Source organism: Pagrus pagrus (genome assembly GCF_965226575.1).
Source record: "Pagrus pagrus genome assembly, chromosome: 17".
NCBI classification, from domain to species: Eukaryota; Metazoa; Chordata; class Actinopteri; order Spariformes; family Sparidae; genus Pagrus; species Pagrus pagrus.
This window is the reverse complement of record NC_140201.1, coordinates 15109420-15136223: the sequence shown is the minus strand read 5'-3', so window position 1 is coordinate 15136223 and position 26804 is coordinate 15109420. Positions and strand designations below refer to the sequence as shown.

At 42.4% G+C, this 26804-nt stretch overlaps 3 protein-coding genes across 6 annotated transcripts; 1 reads left to right on the top strand and 2 right to left on the bottom strand.

Moving 5' to 3' along the window:
* Positions 1-483: 483 nt before the first annotated feature.
* pex1 (peroxisomal biogenesis factor 1) lies at positions 484-16186 on the bottom strand. 2 transcript variants are annotated; one of them, XM_084379800.1, is made up of 28 exons: positions 16006-16186; positions 15703-15861; positions 15499-15603; positions 15263-15414; positions 15083-15187; positions 11806-11952; positions 11616-11699; positions 11175-11289; positions 10293-10957; positions 10082-10201; positions 9812-9935; positions 8732-8838; positions 8533-8618; positions 8318-8450; positions 8109-8205; positions 7833-8003; positions 7552-7706; positions 7276-7462; positions 7019-7185; positions 5902-6036; positions 5732-5796; positions 5429-5571; positions 4623-4726; positions 4265-4441; positions 2964-3203; positions 1731-1925; positions 1366-1496; positions 484-814 (listed from the first exon to the last, which is right to left on the bottom strand). In XM_084379800.1, exons 1-28 carry the CDS (start codon positions 16079-16081, stop codon positions 730-732), a joined length of 4230 nt encoding a protein of 1409 aa, XP_084235926.1. In that variant the 5' UTR covers positions 16082-16186; the 3' UTR covers positions 484-729. The 2 variants fall into 2 exon arrangements, with proteins under 2 accessions (XP_084235926.1, XP_084235925.1); XM_084379799.1 differs by lacking the exons at positions 15083-15187; positions 15263-15414; positions 15499-15603; positions 15703-15861; positions 16006-16186 and adding an exon at positions 12861-13039.
* On the top strand, positions 13200-14927 carry rbm48 (RNA binding motif protein 48). Of its 2 annotated transcripts, none has more exons than XM_084379801.1 (5): positions 13200-13334; positions 13510-13700; positions 13798-13943; positions 14098-14654; positions 14747-14927. In XM_084379801.1, the coding sequence occupies exons 1-5, from the start codon at positions 13206-13208 to the stop codon at positions 14807-14809; spliced, it is 1086 nt and encodes a 361-aa protein (XP_084235927.1). In that variant the 5' UTR covers positions 13200-13205; the 3' UTR covers positions 14810-14927. The 2 variants fall into 2 exon arrangements, with proteins under 2 accessions (XP_084235927.1, XP_084235928.1); XM_084379802.1 differs by having other exon boundaries at positions 13322-13410.
* A 1498-nt stretch (positions 16187-17684) lies between the features above and the next one.
* sytl1 (synaptotagmin-like 1) lies at positions 17685-26501 on the bottom strand. 2 transcript variants are annotated; one of them, XM_084378660.1, is made up of 16 exons: positions 26416-26501; positions 25931-26031; positions 24560-24686; positions 23018-23166; positions 22758-22896; positions 22417-22474; positions 22296-22332; positions 22173-22213; positions 21819-21938; positions 21521-21687; positions 21320-21422; positions 20993-21154; positions 20536-20614; positions 20342-20441; positions 19937-20142; positions 17685-18129 (listed from the first exon to the last, which is right to left on the bottom strand). In XM_084378660.1, exons 3-16 carry the CDS (start codon positions 24682-24684, stop codon positions 17987-17989), a joined length of 1629 nt encoding a protein of 542 aa, XP_084234786.1. In that variant the 5' UTR covers positions 24685-24686; positions 25931-26031; positions 26416-26501; the 3' UTR covers positions 17685-17986. The 2 variants fall into 2 exon arrangements, with proteins under 2 accessions (XP_084234786.1, XP_084234785.1); XM_084378659.1 differs by lacking the exon at positions 26416-26501 and adding an exon at positions 26271-26333 and having other exon boundaries at positions 25930-26031.
* Between the last annotated feature and the right edge of the window lie 303 nt (positions 26502-26804).

The following is a 26804-nucleotide window of genomic DNA, read 5'->3' as shown; positions in this document are numbered from 1 at the left end:
GCAGCATAACAAATCTTATTATCGATAATAGCTATTTTAGAGGGTCTGGACCTCAATAAATCTGTGCAAATATGCATTTGATTAATTAAGACTCCTTTCATTGATGCCAAACCCACACAGGTGTTTTGTCTAATTAGTAGTGTGTGATTGTGTACAAACTGCGGTACATCTCAGGTTAACTTACATGTTAATCACTCTCATTAGTGACTGAAGTTTGTCATTTCCAGCACAGCTCCACCCAACCTCAACCTGAGCAGACGACTAAGAGTGAAGACACGTGTGGGTGGGCAGGACCTCTGATTACCGAAATATTTCTCTCAACACGATGCAAAACAAAACATGGTTTAAAATCAAAACTACATCTGAAAAGGGAGGATATTCAAAAACGTAACCTGTAAATATATTAAGGTCATAAAATTAAGAAAACTGTCTCCATCCAGTGGCTGTAAACAGAAAACAACTAAACCATTGCAGACTAGAGAGTACAAAGATTTCATGTTTAATTCTAGTAATTAGATCTTTTATACTCATTATACATATATACAGTAATTACATTTTAAGTACACAAACGTCTTCACAATCAAGTCAGTAGGAAACATTTAAACAGTATATCCATTCACATTGTCTTCAACTGTTAAACTGCACTGACTGTTAAATTATAAATGCATCACAGCTTTCATCAGTTAGCATCAAAATAAAAAATTATCTGCGTCAAACCAACACGTCTGATCAAGCTAAAGTCACACGTTGTCCAGGTTTAAAAGTGACAGAGTGAACAGATTTTCCGTCTCCTGCGCCGCCGAACGCTTCATACCTATGAATAAAAAAATAAATCAAAGTGAATTCAAATGCAGTTTATTTATAATAGGTTTGATGGACAGATCTAACAAAAGGAAGGATCTATAATATTTGTCTTGTTTTTTTACCAACTTTATGTATTCCTGACACATGAGAGATGAGTCAGCAGCTATAAATAGTTGACTGTGCAATTTCTCCACTCCTCCAGCTCGGCTATAATTCTAGTAATTTCACAAAATACACAACAAAGTAATTCCACTTGAGAAAAAAATGCTGAATACTGTGAGAGTGATTATAATAATGAATCACATCCCTCTATTGCTGCTACTTGGCAACACCTTTGAAACACCCATTTGTCAAAAGTTTTTCATTTCCTGCTGTAGGTGAGACTCTAAATGACTCATTATACGCCTGATAGATTTCATAACCAACTGAAACTATTAAAGACATTTCTGTGAAAAGATTTTTAATATATTCCTGTGGATTAAAAAGACAATGGTTTCATATATTTGCATTAGTGTCATTTTGTGTTACTGTTGCAGTCCAGTCTGGCGTCGTTATACTCACAGTTTTGTGTATCTGTTCCAGTCGGCTTTGCTGAGAGACGGCTTGGTCGCAGCCAGGGCGGAGTTCACATGAGCCGAACACAGCAGGAGGCCCGGCTGGCTCGAGGCTGATCGCACCCGCACACAGTCCTCCTACGCACATAAACACACACACACACACACACACAACCAATCTCACAACACTGGTCGATGCAATAGCCATGAGTAGAATAGTAGAGAATTCAATAAGCTAGTTTCAAATAGATACAAAAATAATACATGATGTTATTTAGTACCAAACATTGCGAGTACTGAATGGAACCTTATAGAAAGTAATAGAATAGAAACAAAATACAACAGTATTTCAATAAATTTCTTGTCTCGTACGTTGGATCTTCTGTAGTTGTTCTTGATGTTATTAACGTCTTGTTGTAGACGCTCCAGCTGCTCCGGGCCGAGCTCTTCGTACCCGCTCCGGAGGGAGGACATGTAGGCAGGTGGGAGCAAGCCCCCAGGGTCACGGACTGACGCCCTTGAAAAGTCATGGTTCATGGAGTTGGATCCAGAGGCGCTCTGGGAGATCTGTCAAGGGAGCGAAAATGGACAGATACAAAAAAAATGGTGATGTTTCTAAACCACTGAAATGCACCACTGCATTCAGGGTAACGTAATTACAGAGGCCTTTGTTAATGTGTATATACAGCTTAGGTGTATGTGTATATTAAAAGACTGAAGTCAGGGCAGAATTTTGTAAATGCTTCAATAGTTTAGATGTGAAAATCACATAACAAAAGTTCCCAGAGTCAATGTAGCATTTTCAGTACTATGTAGTAGAAATATAAGTCTCGTTCCTAACCATGTTAAGTAAGATCTCCCCATAAAAAAATACTGCAACTTCAATCAGAAATGAATTCTGAGCATCAGCCGGTAGCAGGTCTACCTGATTAACTGTGTCTGCTTGAGAGAGAATGAGTTGTAAAGCCTCTTAAAGGCAGTCTGAGTAGATCGATATCAGTCTAATGACAGAATACACTGCTGGACTCAAGGTGTCATTAGTCTAGTTTAACACAAAGACTGAAAGCACAAAGAAATAACAGGCCTGGCTCTGTTAAAAACCCACTTCATAACAAACCAAGCTGAAATGTTGTTTCTTTGATTTGTACAAAAACAAATGTAAAAACAAGTTGTGGTTTTAGGGAGAGTTATGTGTTATGTGTAAACAAACAAAATTAAGCATGTGTAATTATTTAGCAATCACACCATCACAGTGTCAGTGGTCCGTTTCTCGCTGTCTCCAGTCTTTGTGCTATGCTAGGCTAACTATGTCCTGATGACAGCTCTGTTAATGCACTGACATGACCATGATATCAAACTTTTTATCTCACTCTTGTATAGAAAGCAAATGAGTGTTCCCAAAAATATTGAGCTATTTTTTTAAATAAGTTGAAAAGTTGCCAAAGGTCTTGGCATCTCAGCTCACTCTGGAAAAAGTTTAAGACATATGAAATCTCTAATTTCATGGTTAACTTAACCATAAAGGCATGGCTGACAGTGTCTGCAATGTGAAATTATACAGTGTGTTGTGAAAGAAGTGGGTTTCAATAAAAAAAGGCAGCTCACCAGTCCAGAAATCGGCGAATTCCCTGACTCTGACTCATAGGAGCTTCCAAAGTAGAGTCTCCAGACATTTCCAAGATGTTCGTCTTCTACTTTAAGCTCACTGGGCTCCAGGAGAACCATGGACTGATCTAGCCCCGCAACTGCTTCTCCCTCCCCCACTGAATCATCTGAGCCACTGCAGTTGTTTGGGAAGATCATGGAGGACAGGCTCATGTCGCTTTCTGAGCCAGAGGTCAGCTCCTGATTATCACCCAGACACAGAAGGCCAAAGTTTAGATACACGAGCCCAAAGAACAAGAACACGCAATGTGGCTTCACTGTGTTACTGCAGTTAGATTAAAGGGGAACTACCGTTTTTTACAACCTGGACCTTACTTCTAGCATAAAATACGATGATTTACTCATCCAGATAACTTTGGTGTCATTTGGTGTCGTTCGGACGAAATTAGATCCAGTGTAGCGCCGGTATATCCATATAATGCGAGTGTTCGGGGCACTGAAGCGGAGCCTCTATGAGCATTATCTGCCACGAAACTAGTTCATTTCACCAATATTTTGTTACGATACGCTAGTGCTATTCCCCTCTGGGTCCAGGCTCGTCTGTTGTCAACATCCGGGGTCTGTAGGTTGACCTACTACCTCTGACCTGGAGGATGTCGTCTCTGAGCTGCGCGCGCATCCGCGACCTGTAGCTGCTACTGCTAGTTTGACCCCGCATGTTGATAACAGACGAGCCCGGACTCAGAGGGGAATAGCACTAGCGTATCGTAACAAAATATTGGTGAAATGAACTAGTTTCGCTGCAGATAATGCGTTATATAGAGGCTGTGTTTCAGTGCCCCGTCACTCGCATTATATGGATATACCTTCGCTACACTGGATCTAATTTCATCCAAACGACTTCAAATGACACCAAAGTTATCTGGGTGAGTAAATGATCATATTTTATGCTAGAAATAAGGTCCAGGTTGTAAAAAGCGGTAGTTCCCCTTTAAAGCTCATTCTGCCTCTGGTAAGTGTTTAACTTATTAAATCATATCCTTGACTCCATGGTTGGGGATAATTTGAATTATGGAGTGAATTGATAATGAAATAACAAGTAGAGCAACTCACACATGCCGAGATGCATACAAAACTCATTTAACAAGCCTTCAGGGACAAAGAAAACCGACTGCTTAATAAATAATTTGAAAATGGACCGGCCAACAGTTCCCTGCCTTCCTGCTTTAATAGCCAGAGGCAACCCAGCCTCAATAAAATGAGCTCTTCTGTGACTTCTCTTCTGAGTACAACAGACTTACATGTGGTGTGCCGGAGCCCAGGCTGTTGTGGACGGCCTCCAGCTGGGCGTTGTAGAGCAGGGCCTTCAGGTCTGCCCCGGTGAACTGCTCCGTCGCTGCAGCCAGCTGCTCCAGGTCCACATCAGCAGCGAGGGTGATGCCGGTGCTCAGAGCCTTCAGGATCTCCACACGAGCCTCCTGGAAATGTGACGGTCAACAGTTGGATTTAATATCAAGGAACTGTCTTGGGTCTTCACTGAACATTGATTTTTTTTTTTTTTTTTTTAAGGATTTCTGCACATATACATATCTACATCACAGTGTAAAGTGTAGTGTCAATAGAAAGTGTTGATTTGTGGTTGATTTTAATTCAACAGACCAGATCAGGAGGGGGGCAGTAGAGGGATTTGTCCAGTCGTCCAGGTCTCAGCAGGGCCGGATCAATTAGATCTGGACGGCTGGTGGCTGCGAGCATATAAACACCTACAAAAGCAAACATGAAAGACTGTTATGCATTTAAATTAAAGGAATGGTTTGACATTTTGGGAAATACCTGTATGAATATTTACTTTCTTGTAGAGGGTTGGATGAGAAGAAAGATACCACTCACGTCTGTCTGGTAAATATGAAGCTGAATCTAGGAGATGGTTAGCTTAGCTTAGCTTAGCACAAAGACTGGAAACAAGGGGGAAAGGCTAGCCTGGCTCTGTCCAAAGGCAACAAAATCTGCATACCAACACCTCTGATTCAATTCTTTACGCTAAGCTTACCAGCTATTAGCTTCATATCTTTGAAAAGCACAATCTGAAACTGCCATTCAGCTTTGCTACTTTGAGAAAAAGACTGAAACGTGGGTCATAACCATCTTTCCTAAGCTGAACCAAGCATTCTTGTTGGCTAGGCCTAACCAAACTGACAGAAAACTAAAAAAAACACAAACAAAACAAAAACAAAAAAATGGTCAACAATATGTCAATTTAATCTAAATGTCTCTAAGTCAGTTGCTTAGATTAATCATGATATTGTAAGAACAACACCAACATGACAATATCAGATAAACCTTTCCAAAATGTCTGACATCCTTTAAAACGACGACTGTAGCACTGATCAGTAAAATCGAAAAATCTAACGTTCTTTCAATATATAGAGAACATATACTATGTAGTATGCTTCTGTGTGACCTACCCTGCAGTCCCTCCACCCCATCCAGCTGGGTGAGGAGCTGGTTGACCACACGGTCGGTGACACCTGTGCTGTCGTGGCCCCTCCTGGGGGCCAGAGAGTCGAACTCATCGAAGAACAAGATGCACGGCTTGGCAGCTTGTGCCCTGGAGCAAACAGATGAAAGGAAATTATTACATTTCCAGGAATGTCTGTTGGTGGAGCTCGCAAATACTATTAATATTTGATGATTCACTCATTAGAACTAGCAACTATAAAGGTCTGCTGCAGTCATAAAAAAGTGAGGGAGTGTAAAGGATCACTAACCTTTGGAAGACATCACGGACTCCCTGCTCACTCGCTCCAATGTACTTACTCAGGAGTTCAGGTCCCTACAGAGAGGTAAAGATACTGTGTCACTTAATATACAAGCTGCTCCCATTTAGAGAGACACCTATCATCTTTATCCTGACTGTCAGTGCAAAAGCCCAGCTTACCTTGATGCTGATGAAGTTCATACCACTGTCTTTGGCCACAGCTCTGGCCAGCAGGGTCTTCCCTGTACCAGGAGCTCCGTACAGCAATATTCCTGAGCGATGGCGGATAGGAAGATTGGAGAACAGGATGGGATACTGCAACACACCAAAGACACACAATTAATAATGATTTGGTATCACAATGCATGAAATCACCTCGACAGTCATTTCACGTATCGTGGTTTATTGTAAAATTTTAAGAGGGGACAAGTCAGACACTGTATGATGGCTAATTTTATATCATTGTGACATTATTGAGCCAAGAGTACCATGAGTAAATCGTAATTTGGACAGTTTGGTGTCGCTACACAAAACAGTAAATACACACAGTCTGCACTTCTCATCACTAACTTTTCTGTATCTACTGTATAAAGTGCAAACTTCTTAAAAAGACAGATTTAAGTGTTATAAGACTTGCACCCCGGAGGCCTTAATTTCCAGGACCTGCTCATGGGTCGGCAACAGACTGACAGACAGTGAGATTGAAGACTACGAGAGCTGGCAGATTCATTACACGATAAAAATAGATCAAATAAAACCATCCAATTTCCAGACAGCCTAGTGTGTTTTCTCATAACTGTGCAATTGTACAACTGAAGTAACACAAATTCAATCATAGAAAAAGCATGATGTTGTGATGGAACTTAAAAACTAGGTTTTAAATTGGAAGATGATCTGCTGAATCCCAAAACAAATCCAGTGTCACCCATCACGTCTTTCTACCACACAGCATATAAACAAGGCGACTGTTCACACATTTATGGCTGTAGATGAAACTGAATTGCAGACATGAAAGGGATGAATTCAGAGGCTTCGAAACTGAACGTGGTGAAGATAAATCTTCTGGTGAATGTGACTGATTAAATAAATTAGTTTCATTTAATTAAAATCAATTAGAGTTCATTTTCGTTGTCTGTATTCATTACTTCACTCCTATTTGTGTTGCAAGGATACGCTTTTAAATCACATTCACTTCATTTAACTTGATATCTTGTGTTTCACCTTTCTGATACAGCACTTCTTCCATCTGACTGAAAACACACCTGGTTATTTTGAGGTTAGTCACACGAACACTGACCTTAGCAGGGAGCAGTATGGTGTCCATTAGCTGCTGTCGCACCTCCCTCAGCCCACCCACTCTCTCCAGCCCAACTCCACTTGGGGTGTGGAGGTCAACACCCCACAAAGAGGGAGGCGTGAATCCCTTGAGAGCCTGCACGAAGTCCCTCGACGACAGACACACACCTGAGAGACACGTAATGTGATAATAAACAAAATGGAACTTAATCATGAATTCTATCATTCGTAGCGTAGTGTAGCCAAAGTCTTAGGTACCCTGGTCACTGTGTCTTTGTTGTACAGTGTTGGCATGGACGGCCCGTTCCAACAGCAGTACCAGGTCTTGGGGCATGTATCCCTCTGTCTCCTTGGCAACAGCTGCTAGGTCTAGAGTCTGTAAGGTCTCCTCTGATAGGCTGTTTTTCCTGAGGATGAGACGGCGCAGGATTTCTGCTCTCTGAGCCTACAAAGAAGAGCAAACAAGACAGCTGTTGGGTTTTTTCTTTTTACCTTTACCAGTGTGTGCATGTCTGTGTATATTCGTGTGTTGACCTGGTCTGGTGGCTGGATGTGCACAAAGCCCTGGATAAAGTGGGACCCCTGCACCTCTGTCAGGGAGGGGTGGAGGGAATGCTCGCTCTGGCTGGTGATGATCAGACACACCAGGCTGGAGTGAAGCACCACCTCGTCCACCACATCCTTCAGACCTGCAGCCACAAACAGACGAGAACAATCAGCATCAGGGCCTGTGATTATTATTATTACCCAATGACAACAAACGCTACCGCCCAAAACACACATAAACATAAAAAAATAAAGAATCAATGGTTTACTCTGTGCAATGTGCTGCTGCAGCACCGCCTCAGGACCATGCTCATGTTCTGGTGAGGTCGGTGCGCCCGTCATATGGTCCAAGTCATCGAGCAGAACAACTGAAGGCTGCCTCCACTCCGCCTGCTCAAAAATATCCTGCAGCATCTGTCTCACTGTTTCTGCCCGTTTGCCTAAAAAAAAAAAAACCCACACAATTTCATAAATACAGACGGTTGACAGGGAAAACAATAATGAATGAGAGGAGAAACATGACAAATTCAGTCACATTTGTTAACCTTGTAGTTTTTTGCAGTCCACCACCACCACATGTGCATCCAGATGTTCTCTAGCTTTTCCACACAGGGCTCGGGACAAGGTACTCTTTCCACTTCCCTGTAAGGATACATAACAATGTGAATTAAATGTATACAAAACTATATAATTAAGGATGTCTCTCTGACGAGTTCAGGCTGAAAAAAATCCACATCAGCACTCAAATAGATACCTTAGCGCCAGTGATGAGTAGAGTCCCTCCTTGGAGACCCCGTCCAGTGGTGCCAAGCTCTCGTGAGAGGGGACTACCCAGAAGGCTGTGGGAGATGAACTGGAACCCAGTCCTACTGAGCTCATCCATCCCACTGGGGACAAACGAAGGAGTGAGATTTATAGAAAGAAATGAAAGCTGCTCATGCACAGGCTCACAAATAGCTGCACGCTTACCCAAGAATACAGAGGGAGGGAAGCTCTGGTTTGGGTGTTTCAGCTACATACGTCACAGCAGGTGTGGCCACTGGCTCTCTGTCTACCTGTAGATGACACACAGTGGCAAGTGTGAGATTTTGTTTAAACCATGGCAGCACCAGCGGCTTTGAGAGGTTTTGTTTTATCCATTATGCACAGAAAAACTGCATGCTTGTACCTGTATGTGTTCCTTCCGCATAACCGCGGGTGATAATAAGAACAGCTGGTCTGGAGGGTCACTCTCTGCTTCCGGTTTCAGCACAGTCAAAGCCAACTCTAACTTTGCTATTAATAAGAAATAAAGTAGGAGAACAGTCAGGGTAACTTCACCTTTTCCATAGTGAAATTCAAGCACCTTTCCATCATTTTCAATTACATGTTTATATACAAACATTAGTTTGTCACATTAAATCACATGTTATTGAGCTATAAACAAAATAAAGTTCTGTTGATGGCATTCTACAGAAGGATGACACATTAAAGTTCCCGTATTATGCTCATTTTCAGGTTTATACTTTTATTCCCGGTGTCTACGTTCATGTTGAGAAAACACATTCTTTTTCTCATACTGTCCTTTCCTGCTGCACCTCTATTCACCCTTTGTCTGAACACTCTGTTTCAGTGCCTGTCTCTTTGAAGCCCCCTCCTGACAAGTCAGCTCTGATTGGTCTGCTGTCACAGGCCTGAACAGGCACTGCCCAATGAGTTTCCACATGAGCTCTGCAGGTGTTTTTGCTACCACAGCTGTGTTGAGGGCGGTGACTGTACAGTTGTGACATCACAACCTGACAGAAGTCCTGACGGCTCATTTGAAGGCAGTTTCATGCTACTACTACTATAACTGCTAATGTTTTATAATCAAAAAAGACATGGAAATGTAGCTTTCTACAATACCGGACCTTAAAAGGTAAACACAAAGAAGTTTCATGTATCAAAATATGTCAGGTGTCTGTACACTTGGCATCCTATTTAACCTGACCAATATAAAACAATATATTATGAAAGTAATGCAGATACAATTTCAGTTTCAAGCACTTCATCCAAAATTCAAGCACTTTTCAAACCTTGAAAACACCACGTTCAAGGATTTCTAGCATCAATACAAACCCTGAGGGATGTTTTATCGTAGCTGAATATACTATAATTTAATGCATCCATTTTGTGATTTTTAGCCTCTTTGGTATTCAGTATAATGGTAATTTTATTATACTGCCATCAGCAGATTTGTAAAATAACTTGTAAGAGAAGAGTGAATCACCATCAGTTCCATGTAGGAGGATGTTGCCAGTCCGTGGAGTGAGACAGGCTAAAGGTTCATGACTCTGAGTGTGAAGCCAACCAAGGAAAGCTGTCTGAATCTCCTCACCCTCCTCCTCCTCAGGCTGAGGAGAAAATATCAAAGATCACATGGACATAAGGGAAAAAGTTGGATTAAATCTTAATCAGCTTTGACAATTTAGGAATCTGACCAAAAAAAGAAATCTCTTTACACCACACAGTAACCACATATGGCTACTCCAGCACTCACCAGTGGCTTTAGGGGCTGTAGGCGAATAGAGGAGGCTACTTTGATAGCTGATTTGACTGGTTTAATTCTAACTGTTGAATGTGGGATGATATTCAACCTCGTGGCCAGGGGCTGTGGGATCTGAAATTCACAATTTATACAAAAGATATGACTTAGATAAATTTGAGTGGATAAATTAATCAACTATTCTTTTGTTAGACAGCAAACTCACCCATACTCTTCCACTATGGATCTCTCCCTTACTGAGATGTCTTTCCTCTCCAGTTCCATGGCACACCACCCTGACCACCGCAGCTTCCTCTTCTTTTATCCCCTTTCCTCCATCTGCTGTAGCAGCAGCTTTAGTGACTCCTGCGTTCTTCTTTTTGTCCATGGCCTGCTTGGCTCTGTCCCTTGTTTCTTTAGGCGAGGGCACTTTCGAGAGCAGGCCATACGTCACTGGGGACTGACCTCCAGTAAGCCCAGCATTTGAGTGATGGCTCAGAGGAAATAAGTGAATGACGCCAGTTGCGACATGGCTTATAGTGCAAAGAGAGGCTGGAGGTGCAGCACACACTCTGTAGATGGAGTCAGTGAAGAGGGCTGGGATGTTGGGTACAGGCTGTAGCTCGTTAACCGGATCATAGGTACCCTTTATCATATAGCGTAGTAGGCTCTTAAGGTCCGCTATACCACCCCACTGGTGGTTTTGAGGAATGGTCGATGGTCCTGCAGGGGAGGAATTATCCATATTTTGCTTTCTGTGAAAATGCTGCTTCTCGCTGGTTCTCACTGGAGAAGCACTGAGGTTGCCAATTCCAGGGCGGATCTTAGGAGAGACAACTAGTTCTGTGAACTGCTCCAGGCGACCGTAGGGCACAGACGGTGAAAGTGATGCTGCACAAAGTTAAAAACAGATCATATTGTGTTCAGGAATACTGTCACTGGATATTAATAACACACAAAAGGAGATGAACAAATGCTCGAGCACGTAGGCTTAACCAGTTGAACACACATGTCTTATTTAACTTCTCAATTTGGAAGAGAGACGAGGCAAATTTAAAAGACCTCTTTGCTAGAGACAAAAGATAATAATTATTGTATTAACTCTAACCTATTTGGATGTAGATGGCTGTGTGGCTGTCCACCCACACAGGAAACACAGCATCTTGGAAAACAACTCTGATCTGATCCAGCAGCTGCTGCTCCAGTGCGGCACTGTGGAGCTCCTGGTGGTGGTGATTCACAGAAAACAGATGGTAACATATTGTTTGATGAGGTTCTGGGTCACAAATCTGCCCCTGGTGTGCGTTTGAAATGGTGGAAGTGCATGTCATTTCATTTATGTAGCTTAATGATGCTCGTTGTAACCGCTGTAATGTCCATAGTTTTGTCAGTCTGACTTAGTTTTTACTTTTATCAGAGTACATTTTGACACAACTAATTTCACCTTCACTTGAGTTATATTTCTTTAAAGTAGCAGTACTTTTACTTGAGTGAAATATTCTAGTACTCTCAGGTTACAATTGACTCTAAGACACTTATGCTCACCCACCAAGATTTCCCAATCATCAGCTGACAGAGGCTCCACAAACACTTGATGCACTGATGAAACCTGGTGACATGGTCTCAGGAAACCCTAAGAGGAACCACAAAACCAGTCAGTTAGCCAGGTTGTGTCATTATGGACGGTTCAGGCAGGAAACAGGGCACAGACCAAACTGCTGCTCACTCTGGAGCCATACCTGCTCTCCATCTTTCAGGCCCAGCTTTTCTCCCAGTTGTCGACATAGCTCCACTTTATGGCTGTCCAGGCTGGAGGAGGTCCTGTTGTGAGTCCAGCTGAGGAAAACTGTAGATCCATCGCCCCAGGACAACTCCAAAGCCTGATTCTGAGCAAAGACACACAAAGCATTGCATTGTTGTAATTTTCATGTAAGTCCTTTAACAGAGATTAAGGTAACTATCAATGACAGAGCTAAAACAAGTTTGATTCCTGTGTAAAGATGTCAAACTGGAGGGTTGAGCCAATAATCCTCCATACCCACCAGCCAAACAGAGAAGCAGAAAGGCTTGTTCGAGTATCATGGAAACTTCCTCATGTATGCTCCTTCAAACATTATCAAACAGTTGCCATTTGAAACCCGGTGTTCTTTTGAATGATAATTGATCACAGCAAAACAGGATTCAAGACCATGCAGTAATTTGTGAGACTACAATAGCATTTACCCTCCTGTTTCATTTGAAATATAAAGTTTTGTCACCACCAAGTGAGGCTGCAAGGGAACTACTACAAGAATAGTGAGATATACTTAATACCATAGCACTGGGATCTTTGATATGACAATGTCTTATATCTGCTTGTCGATATTTATTACTAAGTATAATTACCTGCATTGTTATTATACCCAAGGAGACACCATGTGTATTAAATCCTCATTTCACACTGCTAAGAAAGCTTGTCTGCCCCCTTATGTTGATGGATGTTTTCTTTTCTGGCTGACATACTGTTCATTTAACTGTAAATAGGGCATGTAATGGAGTCATGTGTCATAATAAACTTTATGCTAGTGAGCACGTTGACATGTTGAGCCCAGCCATTAGTAAGTCTGTAATGTAAACAATGGGTACAACTTACACTAGAAAGTCTCTTATTGACAGCAACATTTATTAGATAGATAAATACAGGAATCGAAAAGCACTCGTTAACAAACCCAACAAGCACTGAGGGGTGTCACCCAAAACTGAACTTATATTAGCTGACACCATGACAGCTGTATAGCTAGCTAGGCTAACTTACCTCGTTCAGGGAAAGATGCAACGCCAACTTCGAGGGGAGGTGAAGAAAGCAGTTTTTTGTGTTGTTAAAAACAACAGTTACGGGTTGAATGCCCTGATTGCTGAACATAATTTTCACATGAATAAATACAAGTCAGGTGGCGCTGCTAGCGTCAAATGTTGCAACAAACTCATAGTTGATCGATGTGCTCCGTGTGTGCCCAGCTAGACCAAAGCAGCTGATAAGGAGCTGAATCGGTTTTCAAAATAAGATATTGCACACGGACACGCAACATATCACTGCGTATTCGAGATAGAATGTGCTCTTATTGTGAAGTGTGTCAACCGGATCATTATTTCCAGAAACATGGCGGCCCCTGTCAGGAACAGTTCAGGCTGTTGGGATGCCCCAGAGATCTATAAACACCACGAACAGCGGAGAGTGTGCATTTCTCGACCAAAATATAGAGAGGGAAGGAATGCTAAAGCTGTTAAGGTAAGAATTTGAAAGTATCAGTGAAAAAAACGCAGCGTATGTTTAGCTATGAGACAGTGTCACTCTTAGCTAGAAGGTAAATATCGCGTATAATTCAATTTAACAATACATATAGCGTCGTGTTGCTAATACATCGTAAAGCAAATGTTATTACGTTTGTCCTGTGCATCCTCAGGTTTACACCATCAACTTAGAGTCTCGTTACGTGATGGTCCAAGGGGTCCCAGCTATTGGAGTGATGACAGAGCTGATCCAGCTGTGTGCCCTGTACGGAGCCGTGGAGGAGTACAGGCCGCTGGACGAGTACCCTGCTGAGGAGTTCACCGAGGTCTACCTGGTCAAGTTCCAGAAGCTCACCAGTGCCAGGTTCAGGAGTGACCTACCCTATTGTCCATTACAATGCACTTGTTGCAACATTGGAAAGACTTGCTGGATAATTTTGTTTAAACTGTTTGTGTTTCAGAGCAGCCAAACGACGCATGGATGAGAAGAGTTTCTATGGAGGTGTGCTGCATGTGTGCTACGTCCCAGAATATGAGACTGTGGAAGACACCAGGCTGAAGCTGCAGGACAGGAGGAGATATGTAATCAGGGCTGTTCATAATAAAGGTACACTTTACTCTTAAAGGAAATAAAACGTTTTTGTATTTTGTCTGATCTTTTGTTAAATATCTGTATTTTTTAACAGTTTGAATGAAAAATGAATCCAAACTTAAACTATTTATTGACGCTGGCTTTCTTCTCTGATATTATTGTTACAAAGCAAGAGAAAAGGAACAGGAGGAGGCAAGAGACAAGGAGCCGGCCTCATCAGACACAGCCACCACATCACAGACGACTGCCACCAGACATGATGAAACATCTTACAATGATAATACAGGGGAGACTTCAAACATCAGCCATTTTTCAAGCTTTCTTTTACCATTACCTCCCCGGGAAAATCATTACTACAGACATAGAAATCAGCATGGGACTACACCAACAGAGGATAAAATGGGGACATTACATAATGCCATCATTGACACAAATCAGCAGCCACTGCAGAGTTCAAGCTCCAGCCAAACCGCTTCACAAAAAGACAGAGGCACAGAACACAGACTCACCTCAAATCAGCCTCCTGCAGTCAGATTTGTCCCACGGACCACACACTTGGACATCAGGAAACGCAAGATGGAGGAGGCTGCGGAGCACTCGCTGACTGATGTTACTAGAAGCAACGAGCCACTTATTGGGCCAAAGCTACCAGAGCCGGCTAAACTAGACATGGAGGATGTGTCACTGAACACAACTGTGAGCCTGATCAGGAACACAATGAAACAGGTAGTCTGTACATTCAGAATTAAACAAATTCTTCACTGCACTCCAAATCTCTTTATTCATGTCAGTAAAATCATTTGTTTCATGTTTTTCAGGTGGAATCTGTACCGGACCTCAAACCGGTGGCGAAAAAGGTGAAACCGCGTCGGCGGATTTGATCAAGCAAGCTGACATTCAGATATTACTGCAACAACTTTCAAAATGACCATTCAAACAGTTTCTCTCAGCAGCTTGTTTTAACATTTTTTTTATTAAAAAACGACAGCTGAAAACACACATGCTTTCTTCATTGTTCCAGTTTTTCCTGAAATACATGCTTCTCAAATGTCTCAATGCGCTGTAAAAAACAAAGAATAGAATATAAAAGTAAGAATCTCTCTTTTGGAAAAGGAGTTATAACAGTGTTTATACAGCCATTCATTGGTGGTTACCGTGGCATCGGGGAGGCAGTTTCCAAACGCCTCAAGTAACAGATTCTCCTCTCTCACTGCCTTTTCAAAGTCAGCAAAAGAAAGTCTGCCATCATGGTCGTGGTCCTATGAAAGAAATGAACAACAATGTGTGGGGAATACATGAACACAGAAGTTAATAAACGTTTATAGATGCCTCACCATCATCTTGAGCGTGATCTCCACCAGGTCTTTGATTCCTTCGTCAGGCTCCTCCTCTGTGGGCTGTGTGATCAGGCTGCTCTTCAGCATCCGAAACATCTCCTCTCTGGAGATGTAGCTGTCACCGTTGAAGTCATACACGTGAAAGCAGTCTGAGCCGGGCACAGAGGGCAAGAGTTATTACCTGGATCACACAGATTCTAAGTCTGATTTTTGTGTTTGGGATGAGGGCTCACATTTGATTTTTTCATCCAAGGTCCCTCGAAGGAAAACAGACAGTCCCTCAATCCATTCTTTCATACTGACGTAGCCATCATTGTCTTTGTCAAATGTCTTGAAGACTGGAGGACAGACAATCAGAGCATATCCAGGTTATCGAACAATACTCTGCATCCAATCTGCTGCTCGTTATTTGTGACCATTCACAACAGGAATAATACCTCCATCCATGATCATGTCGTCGGTCATCCTAAAGATGTTGTGCAGTATGCTCCTGAACGTCCCTCTGTCCAGGCCGTGAGCTGCTCTTCCAGGGACAGCTGGCTGCCCCAGGAGCTGCTTGTAGTGTCGGATGAGACACTTAACCTCTGTTTTATTGACTGGGGTCATAAAAATATGAGTTATATTAGCTGTGTAACATTCTGAGTTCTTTATAGTTGCATTGCTAGCCGGTACCGTCAATTAAAAAGCAACGAAACGTAACATTAGCGGGCTAGCTTAGCATCATTTAAAGGGATACTCACAGTGCTCCACTTGTTTCGAGATTGTATCAGCCTGAGTTTGGATCAACTTTCTGGTCAAAGCAGTCATTTCCGACATGTTAACAGCTGGGACGCAGCACAGCCACAGCAAGAGACCTCAAACAGGCGCGATGTTTACTTTCAGTCGCCATGGCAACCAAGTAGCTTCGCAGGCAACCACTGTGTGAGGTGGACAGTAGCAAGAAAAAAAACAAGATGCAAATAAATAATGAAATACATGAGATGATATGTCTTTAGGTTATGTCATTCCCGGTAACACTTACAATAAAGAAACTTCAGTAATGCATGAATTATGATATTGCAGGAAGTTACATAAAACTTTATTTCAGACCCCCTTATCCTCTCTAGAAGCTGAAGAACCTGTAGAAATATGTAGCAATGTGCCTTACTCAAACTTGGAGTCTGATGCAAACATAAATGCATGCATAGAGTTACATAATTAAACTTAACTGTAAGTCTGAGATCCAGTTAATTAATTTACAAACAGGTATTAAGATGAATCACACCTTTCATTGTAATTCAACATTTCCTATTATATCAGAGGCAGATTTGCCTTTTATCAGGACAACTAGCTATCCCATTACTGCAAATCTCATGAAGTCATGCCAACTCAACCTCTTCTAAACACACTTCATCCTCATCCTCATTTCACATGTGTGTACAGCCATGTGCTTTGTCATCAGATTATTTCCACTGAACTTCTTCCCGCACACTGTGCAGCTGTAGGGTTTCTCTCCTGTATGGATTCTTATATGAATGTTCAAGTTCCCCACATGCCGGATATCTTTTCCACAAATCCTGCAACGGTACGACTTCTCGTCCGTGTGAATCCTCACATGCACACTCACACTGTTGTCATGTCGAAACTCCTTACCACACACTTCACAGAAAAACAGTTTCTCATCGGTGTGGATTTTGCCGTGTGTGGCCAGATGTGCGCTGTGGCTGAATTCTATGCCGCAGAAACGACAGCAGTAGGATTTACCTCTTCTCTTTGTCTCTTTATTTGGTGGAGTTGGGCTGTGAGGTTCACAACTTTCAGTCAGCTGGTTTCTATCTGTGTGGACTTTGATGTCTTTACTGACACTGCAGCCTGTCAGTGCTTCTAAACTCAACTCAGTCCTCCTGGCACACACTAGGGTTGTTGCAGGCAGCTCTCAAAACCTCTCTCCTGCCCTTGTTTCTGTTCATGTGCACACTTTACTGTCTTTTGATGAAAAATGGGAGAGTTGACACCTGATGTGACACAGTATGCTTTGATGTAAGGAAAAATTACAGGACATCGTCTTCTCTTGGCCTCATTTTTCACTTCACCCTCTGTAATTTGCCTAAAAAGTATAATGTGTAAGCATAAAATGTTACCACAAGATGGCAGTCAGCTCATCTATGAAAAGCAAAAATGAACGCATGCAACTGCAGGCCTTTTCTTTCCTATCCAGTTACAGAAGTGACACCTAAGAATTTAATAATCACTCTTGCCTAAAGGAATAACCAAAATACATGTTCCTGTTCCTTTAGAGAGAAACTGATAAGGCCTGTTTTTCTGGCATGTTCCAAAGAGTCTAAGACGTGTGGGAAACAACTAGAAATAAATATCTCTTTTATTGTCTCCTTGGCATAATATTTAATTTAGTCAGTAATGACAAACACTGGATGATTCATCAGTTCAGGTTTGAAATTTAATTAATAAACTACAATGATTACAAATGTACTTTTGTCAGATAAGATACAGACTGAACCAAAACATGTAACAAGTAAAACATTTTAAATGCAGACAGATTTGGTTTCCAAACTAAATATTTCTAACCTACGCCATTAACTCACAATATTGCACCACTACTGCCGCCTGTGTGTGTGTTCGTATGTATGAAAAACGGAAATAAACAGTGTGAGGTTAAATGTGCTGAGGGGGTATTCTTTCAGTCCAGTCATTATATGAACAAATGTTTGTGCACAAAGCCTGTCAGTCAGACCGGTGCACGAGGTTAGTTCTGATTGGCAGTGATGTGTCGATCCAGTGGTTTGGGTTTCCGATCATGGAGCTCCACACGGAGACCTCCTCCTCTGTGGAGTCCATCCAGCTGACAGCCTCCCCATAACTCTGACCTGCCATTAGAAAGCACACAGTGATTCAGCATTTATGTTGAGGACATTAGCTCGACACAATCCACACGCTGATGAATTGTGCTTTTCTGAATCAAGCCATAGAAACAATCCCAACATCTGACCACTACTCATACATACAAAAGATTTAAGATACTCCATTGGCATTGTACTACTATGCAAAACTCTTGGCTTGGGTTTGACAAAAACAATTTTTGATAGAAGCTGTGCATTACATCTAAATAAAGTATATCGTATCGTATCATACTGTATCATATTGAATCATATTGTATCGTATTATACCATATCGTACCATATCACATTGTATCGTATCGTATCGTATCGTATCGTATCGTATCGTACCGTATCATATTGAATCGTATCATTTTGCTTCGTATCGTATCGTAAAACAACAACACAACAGAAATACCGTGGCACACCCTGGTGTTAAAAAGAAACAATATAAAAAGAGCAATATTAAAAAATAAAGAGATAAACAGTGTAAAATGATAAATATGAGGCGGTCATGTAAGATTAAGATAGTATTCAGAGTGGTGACATGTAAATAATAGGTAATAGCAGCGTATAGGGAATTAGCAGCATAACAATCGCATTGAAGAGTTTGTGTGTGTGTGTGTGTGTGTGTGTGTGTGTGCGCGTGTGTGCGTGTTTGTGTGTGTGTCTGTTTACAAGAAGCAAAACCTCATTGAAGTTGAGCTGAAGTTGTCACTCCTCACCACTTTATGATATCATCTTCCTTCAGGAAACCACAATGAGATAGAGGCTGCTGCTCCGTCAGCGCTACACACCACTCATCAAAACACCAACTATGAGCAACACCATCAATATCGAGGCAACCACCACACAAAAACTAAATTATTTGAGTCAGAACCATTTTGCACATTGCTCACATGAAGAACTCTGGTAGTGATTCGTCCTTCACCACCAACACAATTTGAGATATTTAACAATTCACAGTAACACTGTGACATGCTAACCTAAAAATGACCTTGCTCTGATGACATGACCATCTGAAATGCCTGAAATGCCAACAGGACAAATTGCAAAGTGAAGCACTCGTCTGAAATATTGTCACCACACAGCTCCTAAGCACGACTGTAGGCGAAGCATAAAACTGCTTTTATGGCACCATCTACAAAACCATAAAATAAACCAAAGAGTCAAACAAAACCTTTAATGTCACATCCTCTGACGCAGAAACTGCTGCCCTCCTATAAGCCAACGAGATGTCAGGGGAGCCATGAGATGGCAATGAATCTGTAATCACAGCTCAGCACACAGAAAATAGGACACGAAGCTGAATCTTAAAATGAGATGGTGGAGCTTTTATTCACCAACTTGTAAACCTTTTGCCATACTGCGTCAAATCTCCACTCACCTACTGACTTAAGACAAACATATGTGAGTGAGTTAATTTAAAAAGCACACTGCAAACAACAGACCGGAACTGAGAGGTGCCTGATAAGAGATAAGATCCCCTGCACAGACCAGGCACAAGAGAACAAATACTTTCCTAACACTGACTGCTGCTTTCAGAACAAGGTAAAGATATGAGTGCTGTTCCCCTCTCTAGTTGCTTTTTATATCATCTGTCACAAATGCCTTCACTGAAACTGGAAACAGGACCCTACAAATGACCAGTCATTACATTTTTCACTTTTGTATGCTTATAATGAAACCAGCAAAACACACACAGACACACAGGTTATTGTTACATGTATCAATATTGGCATAAAACACTGTGCATCAATGTGTACTGTGGACATAAATAAAAGAGAGGGACACTCACCGGTTCCACAGCTCAGACGAACCCCTCCCAGGATGTGCGTTTTTAACCCTTCGCGCTGCCAGACAGTCAGCTCAGCACAGGCCTCCCTCAGGTCGCTGGAGTGGAAGCCATCATACACCATGGTGTGGTTGTAGGTAGGGCTGATGGAGCGCTTCACCATCCGTGTCTTCTGACCACTCTGCCGACTAGCGTCTGGCAGTATGTAGCTTGTGGGGGGTAGATTATGATTATATTATGATCAAACCAAAATTCTGTTCAATCATATTGATATTGTGATGGAGATGTACCTAAATATGATAATCATAAATATGCATGTGTTATGATAACCTACTGATGAATATACATGTCCTGTTCTCAACAAAATGATGACAAAATATCAGGGAATATGTTGCAGCGCTGACACACCTTCTGACAAAAGAGTCTATTGGGCCCCCTTTGTTGGACAGGAGACCTTGAGCCTCCCGAAGCCAGATGTGAAGCTCTCCTGTCAGAGGCAGACCACCACCTTAACACAAACACAGGCAATGTGTGAGACACACAGACAGTGTGTGATTGAGTTGGGACACAGCTTGCATCCATAATGTGTGTGTTCTGCTCACCCTCGTATCCATCTGGGATAAACTTAATAGAAAGCACGATAATCCCACGGCTGTTGATGGAGTCTGGACTCAAATGAACCTGTGATGGAGGGCAGGAGGGAGGGAGCAGAAATGAGCAAAAGATAAAGGTTGAGGAGAAGACACAGGAGGGAAGAGAGAGGAAAGGCGAGGGGGAGTGTGAAGCAGGAAAAGATTAGGTTACATAAAAACCTTAGTTGAAATTCACAGCATGTCTTCGTCTCCCTTCAGCTCTCCCAGACACAAGAGACACTCCTCCCAGTATTCTGTGTCTCAAACAAAGCTGCCAAAACTGCTGTCACATAGACACTCAGATGCTAAGCAAATGTACATGCAGGGAGCATAGCGTTTTGGTAAATATTTGTCTGGGAGGATTCCAACTCGCATGCTAATTTACATGACTACATCATTGTGTATTTGCATGTCTACACTTGCTTACTCGCGGCTGCAGGTCCTGCCACAGCGGCTGACTGCAGGTCCAATCCCAGAGGCCCAGAGACACCTCCACCTCCCCCAGGAACACATTCCTCCCCAGGGGCTCAGCGTGCCACACAGACAGGTTTAAGGTCCGGCTACGCAGCTCTCCGATACGCACTTTATACTGCAAGATAAGAGCCAGAAATGAAAGAATGGAAGGGGCGAGTGCAGGAAGCATACCATGTTATCTTCCACCACAAGAAGAAAACATTTAATGTGGTAATTTATGAAAAAGAGTAAAGAGCGTGTTGCAGGGACAAATGGCAGATGGGGGATTTCTGTGTCTCACTCTGAGCGTCTGGTCATAGACCGGGTTTAGTGTCTTCTTCCTCACTGACGTTTTCTTCTTACTATGACTCGACTTGTCGGGTAAGAGATAGGCTTTTACATATCTGTGAAAAACACACACACACACACACATTGTTGACCAATTTTGCTATGTGACCTTCTTGTCATTGCATGATGAACGTTCACATGCACTGTCACTTACGGGTCTGAGCGGTTCTTGCGTGCCGAAGCGATGTCCTCGCAGCGGTACACTTTGACTTGCAGCTCCTCCTTCTGGGTGTCGTAAACCAATGAGAATTGGATGCGGCCCCTCACCTCCACCACTCCAAAATCCCCCGAGCTGAACAGACTCATCATGCTTCCACTGAGCTTTAGCACACACACACAGAGCAGAGATCAGCCTCTACGTCATAGTCCAGAGCTGAGTCATCTTGCGTCACTGGATGGCCAATTAATCAAAAGTGCGTGTGAGTGTGTGTGCATGCACGTATTGCACCTACCGTGTAGCCTGAATGAAGGCTGCCAGTGGAGCTGCTTCTCAGAGAGCTTGGATCTGGCTCTGGCTCTGTCAGGCAGCTGCTCAGAGAGTCAGTTTCCCCGTTGTGACCGTCAAAGTCGACCTAAACACACAAACACACACACATTAATGTGCGCGGCGTCACTACTCTCCCTATATATCCTGTCCTTTAACAACAATTTTATACTCTACTGTTGCACGTGAAAAGTCGAAATGTGATTGATTTATGCATTTAGATAATGAAGAATATGGACTCTTTGAATAGGAGGTGAAATAAATAGCCCGATACAACCATCAGCAGTGGTAATCTGTGAGTGTGGGTGTGTGATGTAATCACCTCAGGTTCCTCTGCATGGCCGTTACTTCTCCTTTCAGACTCTATGAGCAGAATGATGAGTTAATACAGTAAAATTAAGAGACAGAGAGCTACAGAGGCACTAAGAGAGAGAAGCGTTCAGACCTTTGGATGATGTGGAATTATTTCGTTGCTGGAGACCCTGGAATCAGAAATGATTGTTTGTATTTAGATGATTTTTTCCTTGTCAAGATTAGAAAAAAGAAACAAGCACGTGTACACAGACCTGTGCTGCGGGACTTTTTGTCCTGGGCGTACGCGTAGGCTTAAAACTTTGTTCACTCCTGAAAACACACAAGATATTGGGGGAAATGCAGCTACACACACATTGACATTTTTGGGGGAATTTTCTGTGACAGACGCCCTCCACTAGTGTTGTAAAAAGAACCCAAAGTCTCTGACATTAAAAGCTGCGTATCAAAACAAATTTTCAGTCAAAAAAATTACTTTCATTTATTTAAATTACAAGCACAATATTTGTCGAGTGGTATAACGTACCAGAAAATGGAAATACTCTAATAATTAAATAAATGAAAGTAAAGTATTTGAGTAAATGTACTTAGTTACATTCCATCACTGCTCTCCACTAGGACTTCGCTCTCCTCATCTCTGCTGTCCTTCAGTCTTCTCTCAGCCTGAGGAGAGGTGTTGCTGCTGTGGGAGGTTTCCTCTCTCTCGCCATTGAACAGCTCAGTCAGGGGCGCATCTGTTACCATAGCAACAACCACAGAACCATCACTGGGATATCCCATCCCATACAACAGTAGGAAAACAGGCCCCCACAGGTCTGTAATAGCCTAGTGGCAGTGTGTTAACTGCAAACAGACCTCTGCTCTTTGTCTTCCTGTGACGTATGGTGGCGTGGACGAGGGAGCTGCCCGACCGGCTGCGATGACGTTTGCTGCGCTCCTCTGCAAACCATGCTCCCGACAGCGAGCGCAGACGTATCGGGTCTGTCTCTTTCTCCTCGAGGATCCTGCAGTGTTGACACAGGGCCGGGTTAAAAAGCAAACAATCACAACCTCCTGTCAGCAAAAGTCAGCTGATGTTAACTTAGGTCACAAACTAAACAGTCACTTTTGTCACTTCCTGCTCAGCAGATAAAGCACTAAGACGTGGGTCAATCATACTAAGAGGAAAAACACACACTGTCTGACTCGCCAGGGTTCCATGTAAGTAAACGACAGGATGTTTCATGCACGTTTCTCTTTGATCCATGCACCACCCTGCCAGAAGAGCTGAAATGATTAATTGACTGCTCAGCGAACCAATCTACACGAGAATTAGAAGGTAACAATTTTGATGATTAATTGTTTAAGTCAGTCATCAAGTTAAAATTTTAAATATTCTTTAGTTTCTCAAAACTAAGGATTTGCTGTCTACCTTAGTATCTTGGACATTGTGATGGACTTTCTTACTATTTTCCGATGTTTTATAGTCCAAACAATGAATCAATTCATCAAAAACACAATAAATAATAATAATTTATCATTAGCTGAAGACCAATCAACACGAGCATCACAATCAGGAGACAACAGGTTTACTATAAGTTCTCATGAACTGAATCAGAGGTTCTGTGGGGCTCTCTGATCATGTGGTCTGTGGTCACTGGCGTTTATAGCATTACAAACATTCCTCACATGCAGGAGCTGCTCTGCACTGCAGGCAGAAATAATTTCACTGCGTACTTCATGAACTTCCCTCACTGAGGCAAGGCTGAATGACCAATCAAGCCCAATTATTTGGCATTCATCAGCTGGCAGACTAGCAGCAAGTGGTGGTTAAATGGAGGTGCCTTGTTAAAACTACATATTCTTCATGTCATTTCTCTGCATGAGCTCAATAAAGGAAAACAAAGGGAACCTAGAAGCCCCACATTCACAATGTGGCAATTGATTTGTGGGTATCTTACAAAGTGAAAGTTTGATGGAAACATTATTGTTAAGGGGGAAATAGGTAGGTGTTGCAGATATATCTACTGGAGTTAGCATGCTAACCAGCTAGCCACAGCCTATCCCAGTCTAGAGCTCCTGTGCAAGGTGTAAACACTAACAGTCCTCTAGTGCTCACAGCTCCCAGCCTGGATCACTAGCTGCACGTCTAACTGAGCTAACTGAGTTAATGGCAGATACATTTAGCAGTCGAGTAACATGATAAAGGCTTTAAAGTGGGCCTCGATAAACAACAAAACAAACAAAGAATCCTTTCAGCTGTGCTGCTTGATACACTTAAGTCATTATTATACTATCACGCTCTCTGACTTGACTTGACTTGTCCCCTTTTGATATTCTGCTCCTTTCCTGTGTCACATGTCTGTATGTTGGTGTTAATAACTGGACCCCTAAAGAGGATTAACAGTCACCTCTGACCTTACACGTCCTTCATCAAGACGACGCAACTCCGAATCACGCTGTAAGACCTGCAGGATGGTGGACTGCTCCTCTTCTGTCAGATGGCTCAAGTCAAGAGAAGAGTCGACCTGCTCCTCCTCCATCCCTGAAGCAAAACCACAATCCTTAAACAGACGGCACCTATTCATCCTTTATTACTACCAAACAAGCTGTAAAAAAGTCTAGACCGTCTAGTGTAATTCTGCTCTTGTTGTTCCTGCTTAACCGGTGCTTCCAACCTTTTTGACCTATGACCCCTTCAAGTGAAGCACTGTTTGCTGTCTATTTGCGGTCACATGTTGGATATGTCAGAGTTCAAAAAAGATTTTTCCTTCTCAGGTTCTTGAGGCCTGAAGAGGTAAAAGTCCAGTCCAGTTTTTCATAAGAAAAAAGCAAAGAAATGTCAGGAAAAAACTACAATAGTCTGTGTAGCAGACACATTTATTGTCTTCTATCTTAACCTGTAAATTATCCCTCAGGTTTATCTCGTCCTGTGGTTTGGAGACACTTTTTTGAACCATTCAATACACTTTGAAATCATGTTTCCTCCAGTAGCTCCGGGACCTCAGTGGGTGAGGACACATGCTGTGTCAGGTAGGCTATTCCTGTCTGCTTCGATTACTTTCATCCAGTCCTGCTCCAAATGCTCTCCAATATAGACTCTCTCATCTACAGCAACTGCAATGCCTTGAATATAAACGCTAATAATAGTATTGAAAGGGACAGTTCTACCCAAAATCAAAAACACATATCTTTCCCCTGAGCTGGAGTGATGTTATCCATCTAAATTGTTTCGTGTGAGTTGCAGACTTTTGGAGATACCAGCTTTAGAGATGTCTGCCTTCTCTTGAATATAAAGGAACTAGACGTCACTTGGTTTGTTGTACTCAAAGCGCCGTGACCAGGTTGCTCATGATAATCGACAGACCTTGTTGTGAGTAATTTAATTTAATGTTGGAACTATTTTCTTTCTACCAAATTACACTGATTAGAAACCTTACTACTCATGGTACCTTTATTTTAAGTAGGGTATATTGAGTAAGGCTCTTGAGACATTGCTGTTGAGTTTTTCAAACACTCACACCAAAACAATCTGGATGGATAAATAGCACTTCATGTTAGAGGGAAAAATATACAATTTTGTCAAGGATCAAGGATTTATTTTGAAAAATATACATGTTTGTATATTTTTGAACTGTCCCTTTAAACTGCCATTACATGGATTGACACTGACGAGCCTTAATTAAACACTGCTGCACGACAATATTATCACTTTTATCTCTTTGAGTGAGTGAGTGAGTGAGTGTGTGGGCGTGAGTGTGTGTGTTCCCTGCCTTGGAGCTACTTACCTTTGAGTAATTAACGCATGCGCAAATCGATTATCCTTTCCAAGCGGTTGGGAGTTTGGTAAACAGTGCAACGAAGGTACCACAGCTTTCACAACCTGACACCTAAACAACACAGAAATGTTACAATGGCAGTAAGTAGTAATAATAATTAATATTATAATAGTAATGATACTCCTGTTTGACAGTATGCAGTGATGTACTTATCTGAAATTGATTTAACAGCTGCTGTTCTTTTTTTTTTTTTAACACAACGTAAGCTGTCAGAAGTGTCTGCTCATGATCATTTATATGAAGTTTCCCTTCAGGTGAAATACGCCCGTTTAGCAAGCACTTGAACTCACCATGAACACCGCGAGAGAGCGGACACCTGTTGCCACTTTTTTCCTCCTTTGGATCAAAATTTAAACTCTCCCCTCTCACATTTATTAAAAGTACACACAAACGACGGTAAACCCCCTCCGCCCACCAAAAAAAAACGTCTCTCACCTCACTCGTCAGCTTCCGCCCGCTCCATGCGTGGAAAGTTGGGAGAAAAGTTGTCCCGTGTGCGGTGTGTGCGTGTCGAGCTCCGTGTGCAGCGCAGTGAACACGCCCTCCAGAGGGGCTGCGGTCAGCTGGGAGCCGCGCGAGAGCAAACACGACACACAAACGTGTGAGTGTGCGTGTGTGTGTGTGCGAGAGAGCAGCGTCAGACAGTGTGTTTGTTTGACTGTAAGATATGAATCACATACACACGGATGTTTTACAGAATAGCAGGGTGGAGGTGGGCTGTAACTTTCTTCTTGTAGCTGTCCACACCTGCTAAACACACACCTGGGCCCCTTACTGAGGCTGCTGCACCCACACCTGTAGCCTCCAGCTCCTACTGCACACAT